We start from the raw sequence: 17,696 nt of genomic DNA, 5'->3' as shown, positions 1-17,696 counted from the left end.
TTACTGTGGAATATTGTTAGAATATTCCACTGTTCTTAATATTATTAAAACAAGCATAACTTTTCCTAAATACAGGTATCGCATCTATGTCCCTCTAAGTCTAACTATGGCCAGATAGTGCAACAACAATAGAATTCAGTTGGCTATAGTGCATTTTGCAATATTGCTGCCAAGGTTAAAAACAGCCAGCCAGTACCTAGACTAGTTCCCTTGTGTAGGGAACTCTATGACACACATTCTTCCCCCAAAGCCAAAAGACCCCCTTCCTCCAGCTCCCTCCTGCCTCAACTTAAGCAAACACTGGTTTAGATGGATTCTGCAATTAACTGCTGCAAGGGTTGAACAATTCTATAGCCAGACCGCCCAGCTTAAACACAAACCTCACTATGGCATTTCCTGCTCTTTTCCTTTCCACAATCCATTGCTTTAAACATCAAATAAAGTACAGGAAGTGCAAGTAAGTGAGAAGATCAATGCTCTCTTCTTCTCTTGCTTAAAAATCTGCATTTCTTCTCCTCAACTCTGCTCTTATTTCCTAGAATCCTCCTACATTTGCTAAATCCTGATAGCATCTGCAGTTTGAAGACTGTGAGCAACCCGTTTCTGTTAAGCCTTTGAACATGCACACAGATGCACTCAGATGCACATGATGATGATGAGCATGTTGAGAGATGCTATCAGTTGTAAACAGATTTCTCAACCATAAATAGCACAAGACTCTGAGGGCCAGAGATGACTGTTCATAAGACAATCCTAGCAGCTTTGTCCTTCTTCAATAACCAGCTGCAGGAGAAAGTTCCAAGGAAGGAGAAAGCAAGACTGCAGATGTTCACAGCATTCGCAGCGGAGCTGGAAGGGTGGCAAACCAGTAGCAAGAACACATCGATCTGTTGCAGAACGAAGCTGTTATCCCTGCTGGAACAGGGTTGGGGATAGTCAATGGGTATCATCGTGCTCACAGCTGTGAGGAATAAGGGCATGCTATTTCTGTCATCTTCAGATCATTTGTCAGACCTCTCTAAATAATACTTCAGATTTTGTAAAGCACGGTCCACAAACAGACGAAGTAAGTTCAGGGGAAATGGTGCTCATTATTTTGCACTGTTATCATTAGTACCTTGATATTACCTCAGTCTGGAGTCACTGAGCAACCAGTCTCCATGGTGCCTTTAAACACTCACTAGTTAGGAGGCGACTACAGGCCAGTAAGCAAGGTTCAGAGTTGCAAGATGCATCAAGCTGCAGGGATGATTACACCTCTACAACAGCTACTGCACCTATCTACAGTAGAAAATGGGGAAAAATATAATGCAGTAATGACTGGAGTTCCCCAAGATGCAGAGTCTACTTTCTCTATGCTTGAACACGTGCCTTCAACACAGACCTAGATTTCTGCAGCTCCTGTACTGCCTCTCCTCATGCCTTGCAGCCAAGGCTCAAGGCATATTGCCAGAAATCAGTTCCTCATATTTGCAGAGCCCAAGCAGGTGAGGTACTTCAGAAAGAGGGGAGATGACGGGTTGCAGGCTCAGCACAGAGACAGGGCATTTCAGACTCTAACTTGTGCATTTCTTAAGAAGTTTGTCCACACCCAAGTCCTCTGTGACAGCGTCCCAACGAGGCAGAGGTAGACAGAGAGAGCAGTTTGACATTATCAGGATAAGAAAGATGTCCAGGTTTCAAAGCCGGCTAGTGCCACTGGCTGCAATGCTTGACAGCTTCCTGGGTGTGTTTTTTCCCTCTATGGTTGCCCCGTTTAATTCATGCTGTGGCAATCAATGCATATGTTGATGTGTCATTAAGGTTTGCATCTCAAGCTAGACCTTCAAGTCACTGGTGCTCTTGGGATGGAGCTTGCTTTACAGCATCCTGTGAAGTGCCTGACCATTTGTTTCCATTTTGACTTCTTTGTGCCAGTTTTTAGGATCAAGATCCAGTTCTGCAAAATCACATTTGAAGTCATAATGGAATTAGTTCAGGGCCTGGAAACTCTTTTTGGAGGAGCCTATTGCTCAAACCACTTTAACGGGTCAGATGCTGATTTTATCCAGACTTGAGATTGAAAGTCCCAAAAGTAAGAAGTCTGAAGTGGCACTCAAGGGATCCTCTAACCTGCTGGCACAAACTGGCTGTGATTCCCTTGAGACATCAGCTTACAGACTAACATTCGTATCCTTGAAGGTATGGGAGATTTAGGATTGACAAACAGGCATTTTTCCTGCCTATGACATTCTCCTAATGCGTGTCTATCGCTGTCTGGGACTGCCTTATTCACAGGTATTGTAGAGAGTTTGCTCTTTACTGGGAGGATTGCTCTGTGTGAGCAGATCATTTGGGGTCAAAAGAAAGTTCGCTATATCTAATTTCTCTTTCAAATTAACAGGCAATACATTAAAATTACAGTTAGCTCTATGGTTAGAGCTCAGAGCTTGAGGCTACGAACAGAAACAGTTTTGCTTTGAAACATCTGAAAGGAAGCAAGGCATAGCAGATGCACTCTGCCCTCCCCTTCATCAGCAAGGCAGAGGTGAGACAGAGCCTGTCTGCCTTGGAGGTAATCATCAGCCAAAAGTGCGCTAAAATTGAAAGGGCTACTGACACTGGATGATGTGACCTTCCAAATTCTTTACTTCCTTTAATTATCATCACTTCTCTCCCCCCTTAGCCCTAACTCTATTTAAGGAATTAATTATGAAAAGTTCCTATGATTTCAGATCAGTTTTCCGTTGCCTCTTTAACCAGTTTCACCTCCACTCCTCTAGCAGTTCATCACTTTCTTATACTTCCTAGTCTGAACATTTCAAGAGATGAGAGAAAATAAAAGGGCACGACCATCATGAACAAGATGGAACCATTCCCCACCGCTACTTCATTTTAGTGACTACTCCCCAAAACTCCCCTGGGAGCTTGAGTGAGGTGTACAAATTCCACTTTCGTTCTGCAGAAAGCATGCCGTTCTTCCTTAGGCATCATGGAAGTGGGGCAAGGCATTCAAACAACCAGTGGAAGAGTGGCAAAATAGCTGGCAAAATTCAAAGGTCAGGTTGCAATTCAAAGCATGCCAGGTGCTACCCTGTATATTTTTGATAAAGTACTTTATCAATTGCATCTGACATAATTCAAACTGAAATCTCTTCCTTGCATGCCCCCCTCCCTCCTAACCAACTCCTTTCAAACCTCCCTGCCTCTCCCTCAGTTTTTAAATACTGTAAGAAATGAACACAAGTCTCACCTGTGACTTTTTGCCTAGTTCCTTCAACTGACTGCTCTTCCATAGGTTGATACTCACAGGCTATCTACTACCCTTTAGATAACATCTACTTCCATGAGGTCACCAATAGTTGGCTGGAAAATAGGAGACAAAGTCAGGCTGAGATCCTTATTTCTCACTAAATTAGTTGGTTTACTCTTTACAGTGTTTGCTTTTAAAAGATAACAAAAATAGCTTTCAACAAAAAAGTAACCACCAAAACCAGGGACGGGCTGATAAAAGGATGTCTAAAGCATGCAGAGATCCAGACTAACATGTCTGAGCAAACTACCAAATTATTCATCTAGGTGCACTGATTAACATTGACTAAATTATGTCACCAAAGAGAATGATACCAGAAAAGAGAGGAGGGGTCAATTTTACAGAATCGGTCAGGCCTGTTGCAAGTAACAGCTCATCCTTGTACCCCAAAAGTGCGTTTCTTATCTTTGTCTGCTCAGAATCAGTGATTATGGATACTAATTCAGCCTAGCATATCTTCTGAATACCAATGAAGGAAACCAAGCCTTGAAAAGAATACATACTTGTGTCAGTCCAAGTCTGGGTCTCCAACATTGAAGATACTTTGTTGACTTACAAAATCCCTTTCAGGAAAATGTTAACCTTACACTTACCTGGAAAAGAAGCTTTATTTTGGCTCCTCCAAATGCTGGAGTTCAGCCTGTGGTACTCTACCTCTGACCACCATCCCCCCATACCAGTTCAAATGATGACATCCCAGAAAAGTAATCCTACATCACAGCAATTAATATGCTTGCATTTTCTTCTGGCTTTTTTATTTCTGTTATGTAGGTGAATATAGTCTAAGTAAAAACATTTAACCCACAGGAAAAATTCACATGGTGTGTCATGGCTTGAAAAAACCTAAACTTATTAAATAGCAGTAACTTAGAGCCATGCTCTGTATTTTTTCAATAATTGAAAAGAATCCTCTTTTGGTCAAGTTCTGATAAGCTGGCCAAAGTGTCTGCCACTGCTCAGACTGCAAGTTTTCTGCAGTATGTCCATATAATTTATGAGTTTTCAATTTGTTCTGGTTTTCTGCTATTTATGCTTATGTTTTGGGCATATTCCACTAGACTAACTATTGGTAAAGCATAAACATCAGTCTCAGTATTAAGCTCCTGTGGAGAATACTAAGAAGTTTCCAGTATACCCACAGGAAAAGATCTGCTTCAGTGTGGACTGGTACAATGTCAATTGCCAAAGGTTGCAGGGGTGCAAACATAAACACACACAGAAACAACACATGGGTGAGAATGAACTTCAAGAAGCAGCTTGACAAAAAAACCCTGAAATGACCAATCATTAATTCAAAATACGGACAGCTTCAATATTAGCACAACTTCTAACGTGATACTTCCCCATGTCTTTTACCATTTGTCAAGTTTTCCAGATCTCATTCAAACATATACCTAATACCGTTAATTTGTTACAGCATTTTAAAATTCTTTTTAGAAGTGCAGCATACGTACATCTTCTAATTTTTTTATACCATACATATCTCATTCTAAACTTAGAGGTTTCCATATTTGTCATTAAAAAGCACGTAGACAAAATATTTTATGGTATCTATAATAAATGCAAAGAAATCAATACAAATAAAACTTGGCTTAGCAAACTGTACATACATAAATATGTTCTTTGTTTTTCGACATGACATTCAACATTTTTCCTCATAAAACCTTTTACGATCTTATTTATTACATCCATTTTTTTAAACCTTAAAAAAAGTGCTTCTCAGATTTACACCTTGTGCATTCAAAGCAAAAGTTAGAACACCATGCCCAAAACAGAAACCACGGGGAATAATACATTGCCATACAAGATCCTTTAAAATTGTGTGTTACAAATGCTCTAAAATGTCTTTAGCATTGGTTATTTTGTATACTGTAGATACTGAGAGGGTATTTAACAAAGACTGGCTAATGGCTCATTTAGAGCAGCACACAAGAAAGGATCTACAGTATCAAGTCCTTGGCTATGCATAGTACAGGGCAATGACCTGGATATAAAGTGGCTAAAAGATCCAGAATGCTGGACAGAAGGGCATTTCCCTCACACACGTCACATCCTCCTTAGTACCCAGGATGCGAGTATTGAAACGAAGCTACTCAGGTAATATGTTGTGCAGTTTGATACTGATATACTGATGAGTTACTAGCTGAGTGCCAGTAGAGAATGACATGGACACAGCGGTGGCCATAGCAGGTAGCTAAAGCTGCCGCACTGAATCCCATCACTCTTTAAAACCATCCTGCCTCCCAGCTAGCACTCCAGCAAGGTCACCTGCTGTCTCACGGGTCTCCTTCATAATGGAGGTGGACCATTCATGTATTTTAGCATGGGGTGGAAAGAGCGGGCAAAGTTGTTGGCCATAGTACAGCTGTAGTCCTCCTCGGTCATCGGCACCAGGCAAGCCAGCCCGATCAGGAGCAGCAAGAGGAGCTGAAGTGGCAGAGCAGCTCTGAGGACTCTGAGGAAGAAGGACGGGTGCCGCCATGCTGGCCCAGCCTCAGAAGGGGAGGAACCTGAGCCACCTCTTATGGACCTGAGAAAAGAGGACAGACAGGTGAATAGACTAAAACGTTACTGCAGCAGAGCTTGCCCTCAGGCACTCAGCTTTCCCTGAAGGCTTGTATACAATTTGTACGGACTTTGACTGACAACTGCAAAGGTATTTTTCACTGAACATGCTGTTTCCCTAACACTCTTAAGAGACCCCATATTTCTAGACTGGGTAGGAAAACACCAAATGATCACGATAGAATGGGCTTTGTGACCCCACAGCCCCTTTGTCAATTATGGGAAAGACTCTCCACTTAAAGCACTGTGCTTTAGAGAAGGGGAAAATAAAAAGTGGGCCATACCTGTCACATGTGTTCAGTGCACACTGTCTAAAAAGGAAGCCTCCTCATTTAAAATGGCAGTTGCGTTTGGTCTGCAGAAGTTTCTACATTCATTTCTGTGCATAGCATCCGCAAGGGTATAATGTGTTAAGATTCAGTTACATCAATCTTCAGTTAATTAATACACCAATATGCAGGCAATGAGGACTCATTTTCTACATAGTATATTGTACTTTGAATCTTGCACTGAATCAGCAGTTAAAATCTATTTGCTCAGCTGACTTGACACCATCACCTTCTAAGGATTTTCTTCCTTGTGTCTATGGATCTGACTTGAAATGGCACATATCTATCTATCGTATGTCTATGGGAGAGGCAAGATCTAATGCAAACATTTCCAAAGGAACGCTTCAAATCAAGCACAAAAATCCAATCTGCTTTTTAAATGAAGGATAGACATAGTTTTCACATTTTCCTTTTTGAGTGAAACTGTCAGAGCTCTAACATACAGATGACAGGTTTTGAGCTAGGTGGATGACTGAAAGGAGTGATTATGCAAGTTAAAATCTGATGGTCTCAGTGTGCTAATTAAATGGCATGGGAAAGTATTGTATTTTAGCACTAGTGAAAAATGGAAGAACTTGGAGCGTTCAAATAATTTTCTTCAAGAACTCCTCCATTAAGACATTAGGTCATGAATTATGTCTTCGACATGTTGCTATAAAACATCCATGTAGCTGCTATGATTATGAAGCCCCAGAAGATCTATGGTTTGCTAGGGTTTAAGAGATAAAAATGCTCATAAGGATGGATTTAGTCTCAGCTTGAAGGTGTGGGAGATCAGGCTTGCTGGCTGAGGTAAAATGCTCCCCAATAAAGCAAGTAGGGGGTGATGGTTCCTTAGTGTCTCCTTGCCTTCCCTTCGTCCTTTTGTTCCTGTCTCCCAGATAAATCTGAATCTGTGTGAGAAAGCATGCAAAAACCAAAATATCACCTTCAAAACTATGCCAGGCTTGGCAAGGGTCCCCTTCCCACATGTTCAGAAAATAATTCTTTCTATGCTTCAGTTTATTTTTATTGTCTTGTTCATATGTGTGTAGCATCCCACTATGAAGACTTCAAGAAAGCCAGACAGATTTGGTAAAGTTTAGATGACCAACAGATACATAAAGACCCAGGTACGCTAAATAATTAACTTGACCTAAATATCCCAGGAAGGAGCGATGATCAAAACATTAGATTGCGTGTTGTTTGAATGCGTGTTATTGTAGCCCGGATGGAAAGCTGCTTATTGCATAATGTAAGATCGCATATTATAAAGAACATATTGAAAGGATATGGCACATTTAACAGCATCAGAGCATTCCATACTAAAGTTCAATTAGATCAGGACTTCTACTGTCCGAGAATGCCAAGACAGAAAGTTAATGGACTGAGGTAGGAACAAAGGGAACAAGGAGTGCTTAATTACTTTCCAAGCATTTGATTGCACAGTCTACCTATTTACAAGGCTCTCATTGTACAATGTTGTTAATCCCAATCAAAAAAGGCCACGTTTCTGCAGTTGGTAACTGCTGTCTGATAATAAGCAAAGTCTGAATTTTCTTCATTGACTCAGAGTTTCAGAGTTACTCTGGGGCAACACTGGGTGTCACAAGGGGAATTTCCAAAAAATGGAATCATAAGGGAGCAGGGAAAGTTAGCATCTTTTTTTTTTTTTCTTTTCTTATGGCTTTAGTAGCACAATCCAGCACTTTCTGCTTTGTGTTTTACCAAAAAAAAAAAGAAAAACAGTGGCATGTGTAAGCTGCATGGCTGATCTCAACAAGGAACATGAACGTTTCTTCAAAAATGAAAACAGTTCATGGCAAAGTTTTTCAAAACACTTTTTCTGCAGTGAAGTAGGGTGTTGAAGAATAGTTTCTAATACTGCATGGAAACAATTAAAGAAGCAGATAGTGAAACATTATGAAAACATCTTCAGAGGGGGAGTTCTAAGAAGTTCAATGCTGTACTGCCTGTGTTCATTGCGGGCATGCCTCCGTAAACTACATAATTGACTGGAAAATGGAATGGCTCAGCTTAGAGTGTTTAATGGATTTGGTAAGGAGAGATGGTTAAAAATATACATTGTTAATAAAAAAGGCTCACTGTTCCTAAGGGCCAGAACTCCTGTTTACTCCAGCAGGAGAAGGGAAAGCTGAAGTAATATATGCCACTTTGAAGAAAAATGTAATTTCTTTTTCTTGAGCTTGCACCTTTAGCTGTCTGTCTTCTGACTGCTCTGTCATTTGTCACACTGGCCCCTGCTTGAGGAGGGAAGGAAGGAAGGCCATCTGCTACTCACTCCATATGCAATTCCTACTAACTAAATAAAAGGGGGAGCACAGCTGCAGACCTGGCCAACAGTAAGCTTTTTCATGTCAAACAATCTCATAAATTCACCTAAGAAGTGCAGGCAATGGTTATCCTTACTTTGGAAGTTTGTAATGTCAGTGAAATTGGAACTCTTTCCTAAGCATTTCAAGAGAGGAGAAGCTAATTTACCAGGCTATAGATTGGATGGGCAGTGAACTCTAATTTTAGCTCAGATGAATACCTTCTTTTAAAGATGAATGATTCCCCCCCCCAGAGGCACTGCTGGGCTAGTAGAATGTTATTACTGGAGTTAATCAAGGATGAGTCTTGATTTAATATCTTTATGAAAAGGTTATGGCACAAAATATAAGAACAGCAAATTTCATCTGTATGATGACAGAACTTGGAATTCTTTGCAAATACTAAATAGGATTGGCTTCTTGCACAGAAGAAAGTGGGTGAATCTAATAGGTTCAAGAAGTAGCTCAAGGAGTTTAAGATTTTAGTACATAAGGTAGAAATACAAACTTCTACTATAAATTTGGAAGTTCACACTCTGAAGACAATGAAGAGAATCTTGAGCTGTTTGACACAGGATAGCCACAAACCAATAATGTGGCTTGTGAATAGCTGTGAAAAGGGACAAAAGAAATTTTAAAATATATTTCAGTTCAAGATTTCCAGAAGAGGAAGGGGGTTGTCTTAATGATGTTCTATAAGGCACTAGTCCACTCTCACCTAGAGCAGTTTGTGTCATTTTGGTTAACATACTTCTGGAAGATGAATTCAAACTTACACAAGGCTTAAAGGAGTCAAAAAAATTGCAGTATTTCTCCTATGAAGGAAATAAAATCCTGAGCTTACCAACATAAAACCTGGGAGATACTAAAACTACTCTTTATAAAATAGTGCAGAACAGACAGAAAGAAGTTGTTAAAATAAAGGAAGGGATAAAGTTGGCAAAAAACAAATTACTACATCTAGCCATGGATATATTCAAGGTGGAAATTATTGTATTTCCAGATAATCGGAGAAATTAAATTTGATAATGACCTTCTAATAGACTTTTTGTTACCACTGATTCTAATTTTTTTAAGATGGAGGCTGCTAGAGTTATGGAGGAGAAATATGATGCTCTGCCCACAAAAGCAGGCAATGACTCCTCTTGCTGGCCCAAGAGACGCTCTAGGAGTGACCTTGTTTGGCCATGTTCTGACTTCAGGTCTCTCCCTAGCTCTCAGCATCTCATCACCCCAACCTCAGATTTGGCTTACCCTGTAAAGAATATGAATATGTCCATTTCAAAGGCAGTTAAATATGAAGTTTAAGTAACAAGCTCTAAGTGAGAGTGCGGGAGATAACTGGGAGAAGAACCATGGCAAGCCAAGCCCAAATCTTGTGTTTGAGCTACTGTATGGCGATGACTGCCATTTTGTGGCCAAAGGCACAGAGAGTCCTGTGGCCTGGTCTGCTCCAGAAACAGCACGCTATCTTTAAAGATCCACTAGTCATTTGGGGAGGCTTGGGGAGAGCAGGAAATGGAGGTTGGCACTGTGGCACCAGGACTTGAATAGAGCTGCTCAAGAGAGACAATGTAAACACCCCTGAGGAAATTGAACCACTATTTTAATCCTATTAACATTTTAATCACTTCAAAAAAATCCACAGGCACAGATCCAGGTGTGCAGTTATGACAGCTCTATTAAACTGATGAAGAAAGAAGAGTTGCTTCTTGGATTTTCTTTTCCCACTTAGCACACAATTACTAGTACCTCTTAAATGAGCCTTCAGTTAAATCCACAACGTAACGCCTAGTTTAAGCTTGTACCTTGCTTAGCATCACACTATATATGCTTGTCTTTTTCCTGTGACAATGGGGAAGGCAAAGTGATATCACACTTGTTATACACAAAACACAGCCCCTCTAATTTTTAAATGAACTTTCCTTCACAACCTCCTATGCGATAAACCTTTTAAAATTGACTTTAGTTCTCCTGTATACTAAACTCTAACAGGGTTTGCTGATCCAGTGCAAGATCAAACACAAAGTACTCTGATCAGAGGCATGTCAAAATATTAAAGAACACAGTGACAGCTTGTACTGCTTTATCAGTTAAAACCACATTATACATCAACCACAACCTGTCTGGCTTGCGCATTTGATTAAGTTTCCTATTCAGCAGTGAGTCATTCGTATTCCATGCTTGTCTGAATGACAAATTGAATATTGTGTTGTACTGCTACAAGACGTGTTAATAAACAGTGCTGGAAAGACTTGATCTGAAAGATGCCGCACCAATGGTACTGCTAGAATAGAGGTTGATCTCAAAGCTGCAAAGCACTGCTAGCTGCTCTTTGAGCCAGCAGCTCGCACCTACAACCAGAACCCTTCTCAAAAGGTTGGCAGAAGTGGTTTGACTATACAGCAGAGCAGAAGAGCGCACACAGTATGCTTCTTGAGTACAACGTTGCTAGTGCAAGCATGCTGATCTGCCGAGACATCCTCCATTCCTCCCAGCTGTTAATGGCTGCAGAGTAAAGTCCCACTCCTCCCTTTTCCCACTCCCTAAAGAAACAAAATGCCAAGCTTCATAGCAGACTGGAGTTGGAAAAATTAATTCTCTTCATCAGGCAGAAAGGTGGAGTGTACATATGTCACCTACTTTCTATTTGGTTTCCTTGTGTTTCAAAGAAAAAAAAACCCTAAAAATAAGGCAGCTTCTTAGTGCCAGTGGAAGCAGTGAAAGATACTCTACCTGTTCTATATGTTATGCTATGTGGTTTTGCAACTACACCACTTTACTCACAGTCACTAACTACAGATATAAATCAAACTTTTTTTTGAGAATTGTTTATGTAAATATCTACATGGTAAGTAGTTTTGTTCTTTATTTCATTTATATTTGAGAATAATTTTGCTGAAAAAAGCCTTGATTTTGCTCATGAAAAAAAAAATACTCAAGGTATTTTTTGTCTGCTTGGTTATTGCTCAATCACTGTATTAAATCTAGTGTTGCCTTCTCTCCAACATCAAATCTTTCACTTTAACAGGACTTATTTCAAAAATGAATTAGTTAATTTTCAATATATAGAGAATAAATGAGATTTAGGACTTAGCTATAAGAAAAAATGTATTTTCATCACACTTTGTGATTATTTTAGCTGTTGCAATGCCTAAGATGCTGAAATAGCAAAAGACATCTTCTTTATACATATTGGCCTGCTCATTTACGTGTTGGTTTTTTTTTTTAACTTCATAACTCTAGAGGCTAGTGAACTGATCAGTGAAAGAGTGAAGGTACACACACCACACTGACAACAACAAAGAATGCATAAGCACTGTTAGCTGCAGAGATGACAGATTGCTGGAGACAAGGTGGAAAGCAAAAAGCTGTAGCTGCAAGCCTGCTCTCTACTGGTCAGACAGAGATGGGGCAGTGCTGCTCCCAGAGCAAACACATGGATGCAAGCACTGGGCAAGAGTCATGGCAATGTTAGCACGTTAGAGCGCAGTCATCTTAGGAGGGGAGAGAAAATGACCCCAAATCTCAAACCCCTCAAATTCTGACTTTTAATTTTGAGTCTTAAGTAATGAAAACCCACAAACTGAACAAAACATTTCAGGGGGGGAAAGAAAAAAAAAAAAAAAAAAAAAAAAAGGATGTTAGTATGTCTCATCCAGATCTGTGGGTTTTGTGAATTCTAGAATATGGTATTGACCTATTACCTGCCTTAATTTAATATCTAGAAGTAAAGAGGATGATAAAAAGTGTTTGCCATGAACCTACTGGCATTTCTGTTAAATCATGCCAAAATAAAATAATCATTAAATATCATGAGTGTAAACACACACTCACCCTGATCAGGCATATGAAAAATAAATGTTGATTACAGGCCATTCCTGGGAAGCAAAAGCCATAGATGTTCAAAGATTAGCCAGTATTGCTATTTAACAAAGAATGTGAAGTAATTGAGAGCCTCTTTTGCCAAACTATTAGCAAAAGGGAAGTTTTCACTTGTTTAAGTCCTGGTCACCTGACCGAGTCGGTGTGGACGGAGAGGAATCACGGCCAATTTCCATCATCCTCTTGGGGTTCTAGAACAGAGTGCGGAAACCAGGAGAATCAGGTACCTGCTATGTGGACTGCTGACAGAGGGTCCAGGCTGTGAGAGACTACATTTGCCCCGTGGCTGTTTGCAATGAACAGGGGGTAAAGAAAGAAGAATGTTCAGTCCAGGCAAATAAAGACAAGCTACTGATGAAACTAAATTAAAAGTGCAGCAAAGGAAACATAAAAAAAAAATAAATTAAAAAATCAAGTGAAGTGACCAATACCCATGAACCAAGGAAACTGGCTTTTCTTTGCATCTTGCTGAGTATGGAAATGATTGGAACATACACAGTGAACTCAAAAATAACAGTTTAATCATTACATTTATGAACAGTATCTCTGGATTAAAAAAAAAATCACTAGAAATTTAGCTCAAATAATTTATAATATGAAATAGAAAAAATGTATTGAGTTGAATATGGGCAAATATAGATATTTCAAAATGCAAATGCAGCAAAAGGAAAAAAGGAAAAAAGGTCCAAGGGCCTCCTTTGATGAGTCTGGCCTCTTGTCCACCCCCATGCCCCCCACAATTTTGAAGGCCAAATAACTGTAGGTGCATTCCTGCACTCACAACTATTTGCTGGAATATTTAATGCAGTTAGATAATTATAATTCTGATTGTATTTTTAGTATTAGTATTTATTTATTTAGCATCAGTATATCTGGCACTGAAATTCTAAACAACATCACTTCAGTCTCCAAAACTGTGGGTGCAAAAACCAGAAGTTTGAAAACCAGACTCCAAGGAGTCATACAATTTAGCTATACATTATGGACAAAAATGAAAAAAAAGTAGTCACGTACATAAACACTAACAAATTAGAGATAGACAAATGCTGATTAAAATGTTAAGATGAAACCTAAAATAATTCTACATACTCTTTAGACAAAGATTTTATGGTAAAATACTTCTTCATTTCCTGTAATGGTCAGGCATCCTCCAGTTACATCCATGATATCAGAGCTTTTACTAGTTATTTAAGTTTAAATTTAAAAGATAAAAACATTGACCTCTGAAATAAAATGTTAAGGTCTATATTCTTTCTTCTTTTGAAAAGCCAGTATTCCTTTACATTTTCACACTAGCATCTAAAAGGAAACTAGTGAATGTAAAAAAAAAAGAAAAAAAATTAATTTCAAGAGCTGTAAAATTTATCAAGACAGAACCCAGAGGCTTTAAGAAAAGTGCAAATGGAATAAAAAAATCAAAACCAACTTGATTGTTTTAAGAACTAAGGAAAAAAGCAAAGTAATCAACCAATAGAATTGCAGAAAAAGACAAAATAATTGCAGTTCCATTTTGGGCTCAGAGTATGGAAGTGTTAAGTACTAGGCATGTATTGCTATATTTCTTGAATTTTGTGCCAGCGATGTAAATAGACAACTCCAGAGTTGCCATCATAGCCATTAATTAGGTCCTGTGCAACTAGCTGTTTTGAATAATGTTTTATGCCCTTCAGCTCTACTTAGCCATTCATCCAAAGTCTCAATAAGACCATCGGCAAGATTCATCAGAAACGACAAAAAAACCTTATTGAGATTCTTGATGAAGCGGCTCTGAAGAGAAGGCCAAACAGAAATGGAGGATTGATTATACCAGACAAGACCAGACTTTGGGGTGCTGCCATCACTAGAGCAAAATACAAGAGACACGACATGCCATACCATGGTAAACCAACCACACTGACAGCCCTGCTTTTAGATAGTATTTACCACTTCTGACTTCATGCAGGATGGGATATGCAGCAGGGCTGGGGAAAGCAGCTGTGTTTTGCTCTTGGTTTATGTCATTTCCTTTCCTATCAAGTGAGAAGGGGGCCTTCCAGCTGGCTAGACCTACTGCAGACATCTAGAGTTCCCACCCAGGAGGCGGCAGAAAATGTATGACATGAAATTACCGTTCTCTGTCTGCTTGGAGTGCTTCTTCCAGATACAGGACTCACTGAGCCTGATGTGTCCAATTCATCAGCAGAGGACCATGAGGACAATTCCTAAAGTTCAGAAGGAATGGAGTTCAGAAATACAGCAACTAGCTGTTCAGGTAAATAAACTAAAAAAAAGCCCGAGTGAAATCCCAGCAGAGTTATTTCCAAAACAAATAAAGTAGTTAAATTTTGTTACCGAATTATAAGACTAAGGCATTACATGTTTTCTCTGTTAGCCCTGATGGAAAAGAAAAGCAAACAGGTAGTTAAAACTTAATTGCTTAAGGTGACACATTTTCTGCCAAAGTCAATACAGGGAAAAAAACAGTTGCTCTTTATTGGCCTTTAATTACAAGGAGAGGTTGGTACCACCAAGATTTTACTTAAACAGGCAGAAATTCACTAGAAGAAGAGCTGAGTTCTCATGCCTTACGTACTCTGCTAATCCAAGACTTTAAAAAAAGTTAAGTAAAGGAGAACTTTGAAATCTTTATACCTGCCACTGTTGGCGAAGACATATGCATAACTTCCTCTTAAATACCCTGAGATACGTAATTTGAAAAGTTTTGGAGTACAGCTCAAAGCTCAGAAGACACTATGAGAGATTTGTTATTCTATTACAGAATTGATTTTATGCTTTTTTTCCCTCTCGCTATGACAGAGGGAGCATTATCTTCCTTTCCAGTGACAAGTGACACACTATAATTTTCAGCGTGTATAATTTTCATGCAACTAGAATAATTATCTCATATACTTTGCCAGTTGACTGAATCAGTAATGGCAGGATAAACAAATCAAGATGTTCAATACTTATGGCTACACCAAGTAACAAAAAATTACTGGGTTAAAAAACCCCACCATATGACAAAAGAGATGTTTACATTATGAAGTGTAAGATTACTTTATGTTATTCAAGATTACATGCATACCATCTTGATAAGTATTGCAAACAACAGAAACAGTGCAGCCAACAGCACTGACCAGAGAAAGACAGTCAAAACAGTGGGAAATGTGTGCCCAACAAACAGCAAGGAATAAAAAGATGTGACTTACCAGTTGACTACTTGAAATGTCTAGAATTTTCTCTAGGTCTTTAATATGACGTGTGACCTCTTTCAAGAGGAGCTTCAGTCTGTTTCCAATGACATGCACCTTTTCTTTGGCTTCAAGACAGTCCTTGCCTTCAGCATTGACTAGCAATTGGCAGGACATATCTTGCAGTGACGCCACCTTCAACTGAGACTCCAGCAGTTCACGTCTGATTTGCTGTTGCCAAGGCAAGCATCAGATTTTTTTTAATGCAAGTTTAAAAAAAAAAAGGAAAAAAAGCTAGAACTCACAAAACTGGACATTTGAAATTAATGAAATGGAAAGAAAAGAGAAGCGATAAAAATTTCTAATCTGACAGGAAGACAGACAGCAGACTAGTGGTTGACTGAGATTTTAAATCATGAGTTATGCTACTAACGGGAGTAAGTAATGTTCCCTACCAAAGCAAGGTTAGTTCCTGACATTGGTCCCACAGTTATGTGTTAGCATGCAATGTACAGTGCTAACCCTCAAGAGAAAAATAAAACTGATTAGGTGTTTTTCTGATGATATGTTTTGGGAGAGAAAGGGGTGATTATAACCCTACCATTAGAAGTCTGTGATGATCCTGCAGGGTTTCTGAGTCCAGGTTTGGATTGATGGGCACAATCTCATTTTTCCTTCTGTCAATATTCTCTAACCAAAGCAGCAAACCATGGCTCATTTCATGGAAATCCTGAAAGTGATGAGTGATGATTTTAATAGTGTAGCAGAAAATTCCAGTCAAACTGAGGTTTTTAGTTTATGCGATGATAGGTTCTACTGGCTAAATAATGTAACTTACAAGGAAGTGTAGAACAGTATATTAGAAAAATATTCAAGAGATGACAAATTTAGAAAATCTTGGGCTGGAAATACATGCTTTGGGTAGTGCAGATGAATCTTTCAGAAAACACATGTCGAAGCTGTATTTGGGCTCGCACAGGCAAGTTTCAGACTGAATAATAAGCACACCAGATAACAATATGGTTTACATTTTTTGTATGTGGGATGCTGACAATTTAAAATAAGTGCAATACAGACCTGGCACTGCATTAATGCATCCTGCAACGAGGAGCGCCACTCTTCGATCATATTGCATACGTGGTCCCAGCGCACATTCATCTGAGACAGGCGCTCTTGAAGCTTCTTGCTCTCTTCACTGTCAGACTGAGTGAACTCTGAGCTGCACAGATTGATGGATAAGATGATGGCTTTGCGGTTATCAATTGCTTTCTGCAGCTCCTTGATGATAAGACAAAGTGGGATGGGAGAAAGAAAGGATGGAAATCGGTAAAATGTGACTTTCAGAAGAACCAAGTAGAGAAGGCAACACAAGAATGCAATGATTTGCCATCAGCAACTGCGGAGTGGTACCTTACTGTAACAGTCTCTTTACTCTGGATATGAGATTTCTGTGCTTACTCTGTGACTCTGCAAATGTTCACTCTTTAACATCTACTAAAATTTTACTGTAAGCATAAACAAGAACAAGCCAATTAAACTTGTAAATTCTTAAAAGTCTGACGTCATAGTTAAATTTTAAAGATCTGGCTCATGCTTTGGATATTTTAAAGACTGAGCAGGCCCAAGAAAATTTTAAGAGATGTAGGACAGTTGTACTTTAGCTCACAATAAAACTTTTGCCCTCACTTTTCAGTTTTGCTGGTAAACATGAAACCCAACATGTTTTCAAGTGGAAAGTGCTGTCAACAGTATTCTAAAATAAAAGCTTTTACTGAGGCAAAAGAAAACATATGAAGAGTATAAACAACCTACTCCAATTTATAGAAGCAGGACATGTATAAAAACTCTGATTTGTTTACATTGGAAGCCACGAAAGAAACCCCATCTCTTTTGGTTTGGAGGGCACTAATGGGCTTTCCGAGAGTGGGTGAGATAAGAACTGGATTCTTGTGAAATGCCCCTTTTTCCACCTACTTTACAGCATTTACTTAAAAGCCCCATGTCACAATGACCTTTGTAGTGCTTATGGAAGCTATATTTGGATTATAGTGAAGATCAGCATTAATATGCTTTACATGGATCGCTGTCGGAAACAGTCTTTCCTATCTGTCTCCCTCATTCCCAGCATGGAGCACAGTACATT

At 39.2% G+C, this 17,696-nt stretch overlaps 1 protein-coding gene across 2 annotated transcripts in view; it reads right to left on the bottom strand.

Annotated features, from left to right (window-relative positions):
• Positions 1 to 4,020: 4,020 nt before the first annotated feature.
• SYNE1 (spectrin repeat containing nuclear envelope protein 1) overlaps positions 4,021 to 17,696 on the bottom strand; it is a 319,748-nt gene continuing 306,072 nt past the window's right edge. For both annotated transcript variants that reach the window (XM_075035971.1, XM_075035972.1), the window contains 6 exons: positions 16,631 to 16,831; positions 16,155 to 16,283; positions 15,572 to 15,784; positions 14,492 to 14,584; positions 12,611 to 12,669; positions 4,021 to 5,822 (listed from right to left, as the gene is read on the bottom strand). In XM_075035971.1, the coding sequence (XP_074892072.1) occupies positions 5,582 to 5,822; positions 12,611 to 12,669; positions 14,492 to 14,584; positions 15,572 to 15,784; positions 16,155 to 16,283; positions 16,631 to 16,831 (936 nt within the window). In that variant the 3' untranslated portion in view covers positions 4,021 to 5,581. The remainder of the gene's footprint in view (positions 5,823 to 12,610; positions 12,670 to 14,491; positions 14,585 to 15,571; positions 15,785 to 16,154; positions 16,284 to 16,630; positions 16,832 to 17,696) is intronic.

This window comes from Buteo buteo, chromosome 9, assembly GCF_964188355.1.
Source record: "Buteo buteo chromosome 9, bButBut1.hap1.1, whole genome shotgun sequence".
Classification (NCBI taxonomy): domain Eukaryota; kingdom Metazoa; phylum Chordata; class Aves; order Accipitriformes; family Accipitridae; genus Buteo; species Buteo buteo.
The sequence above is the reverse complement of the archived record's forward strand: the minus strand, read 5'-3'. Positions and strand labels throughout refer to the sequence as shown.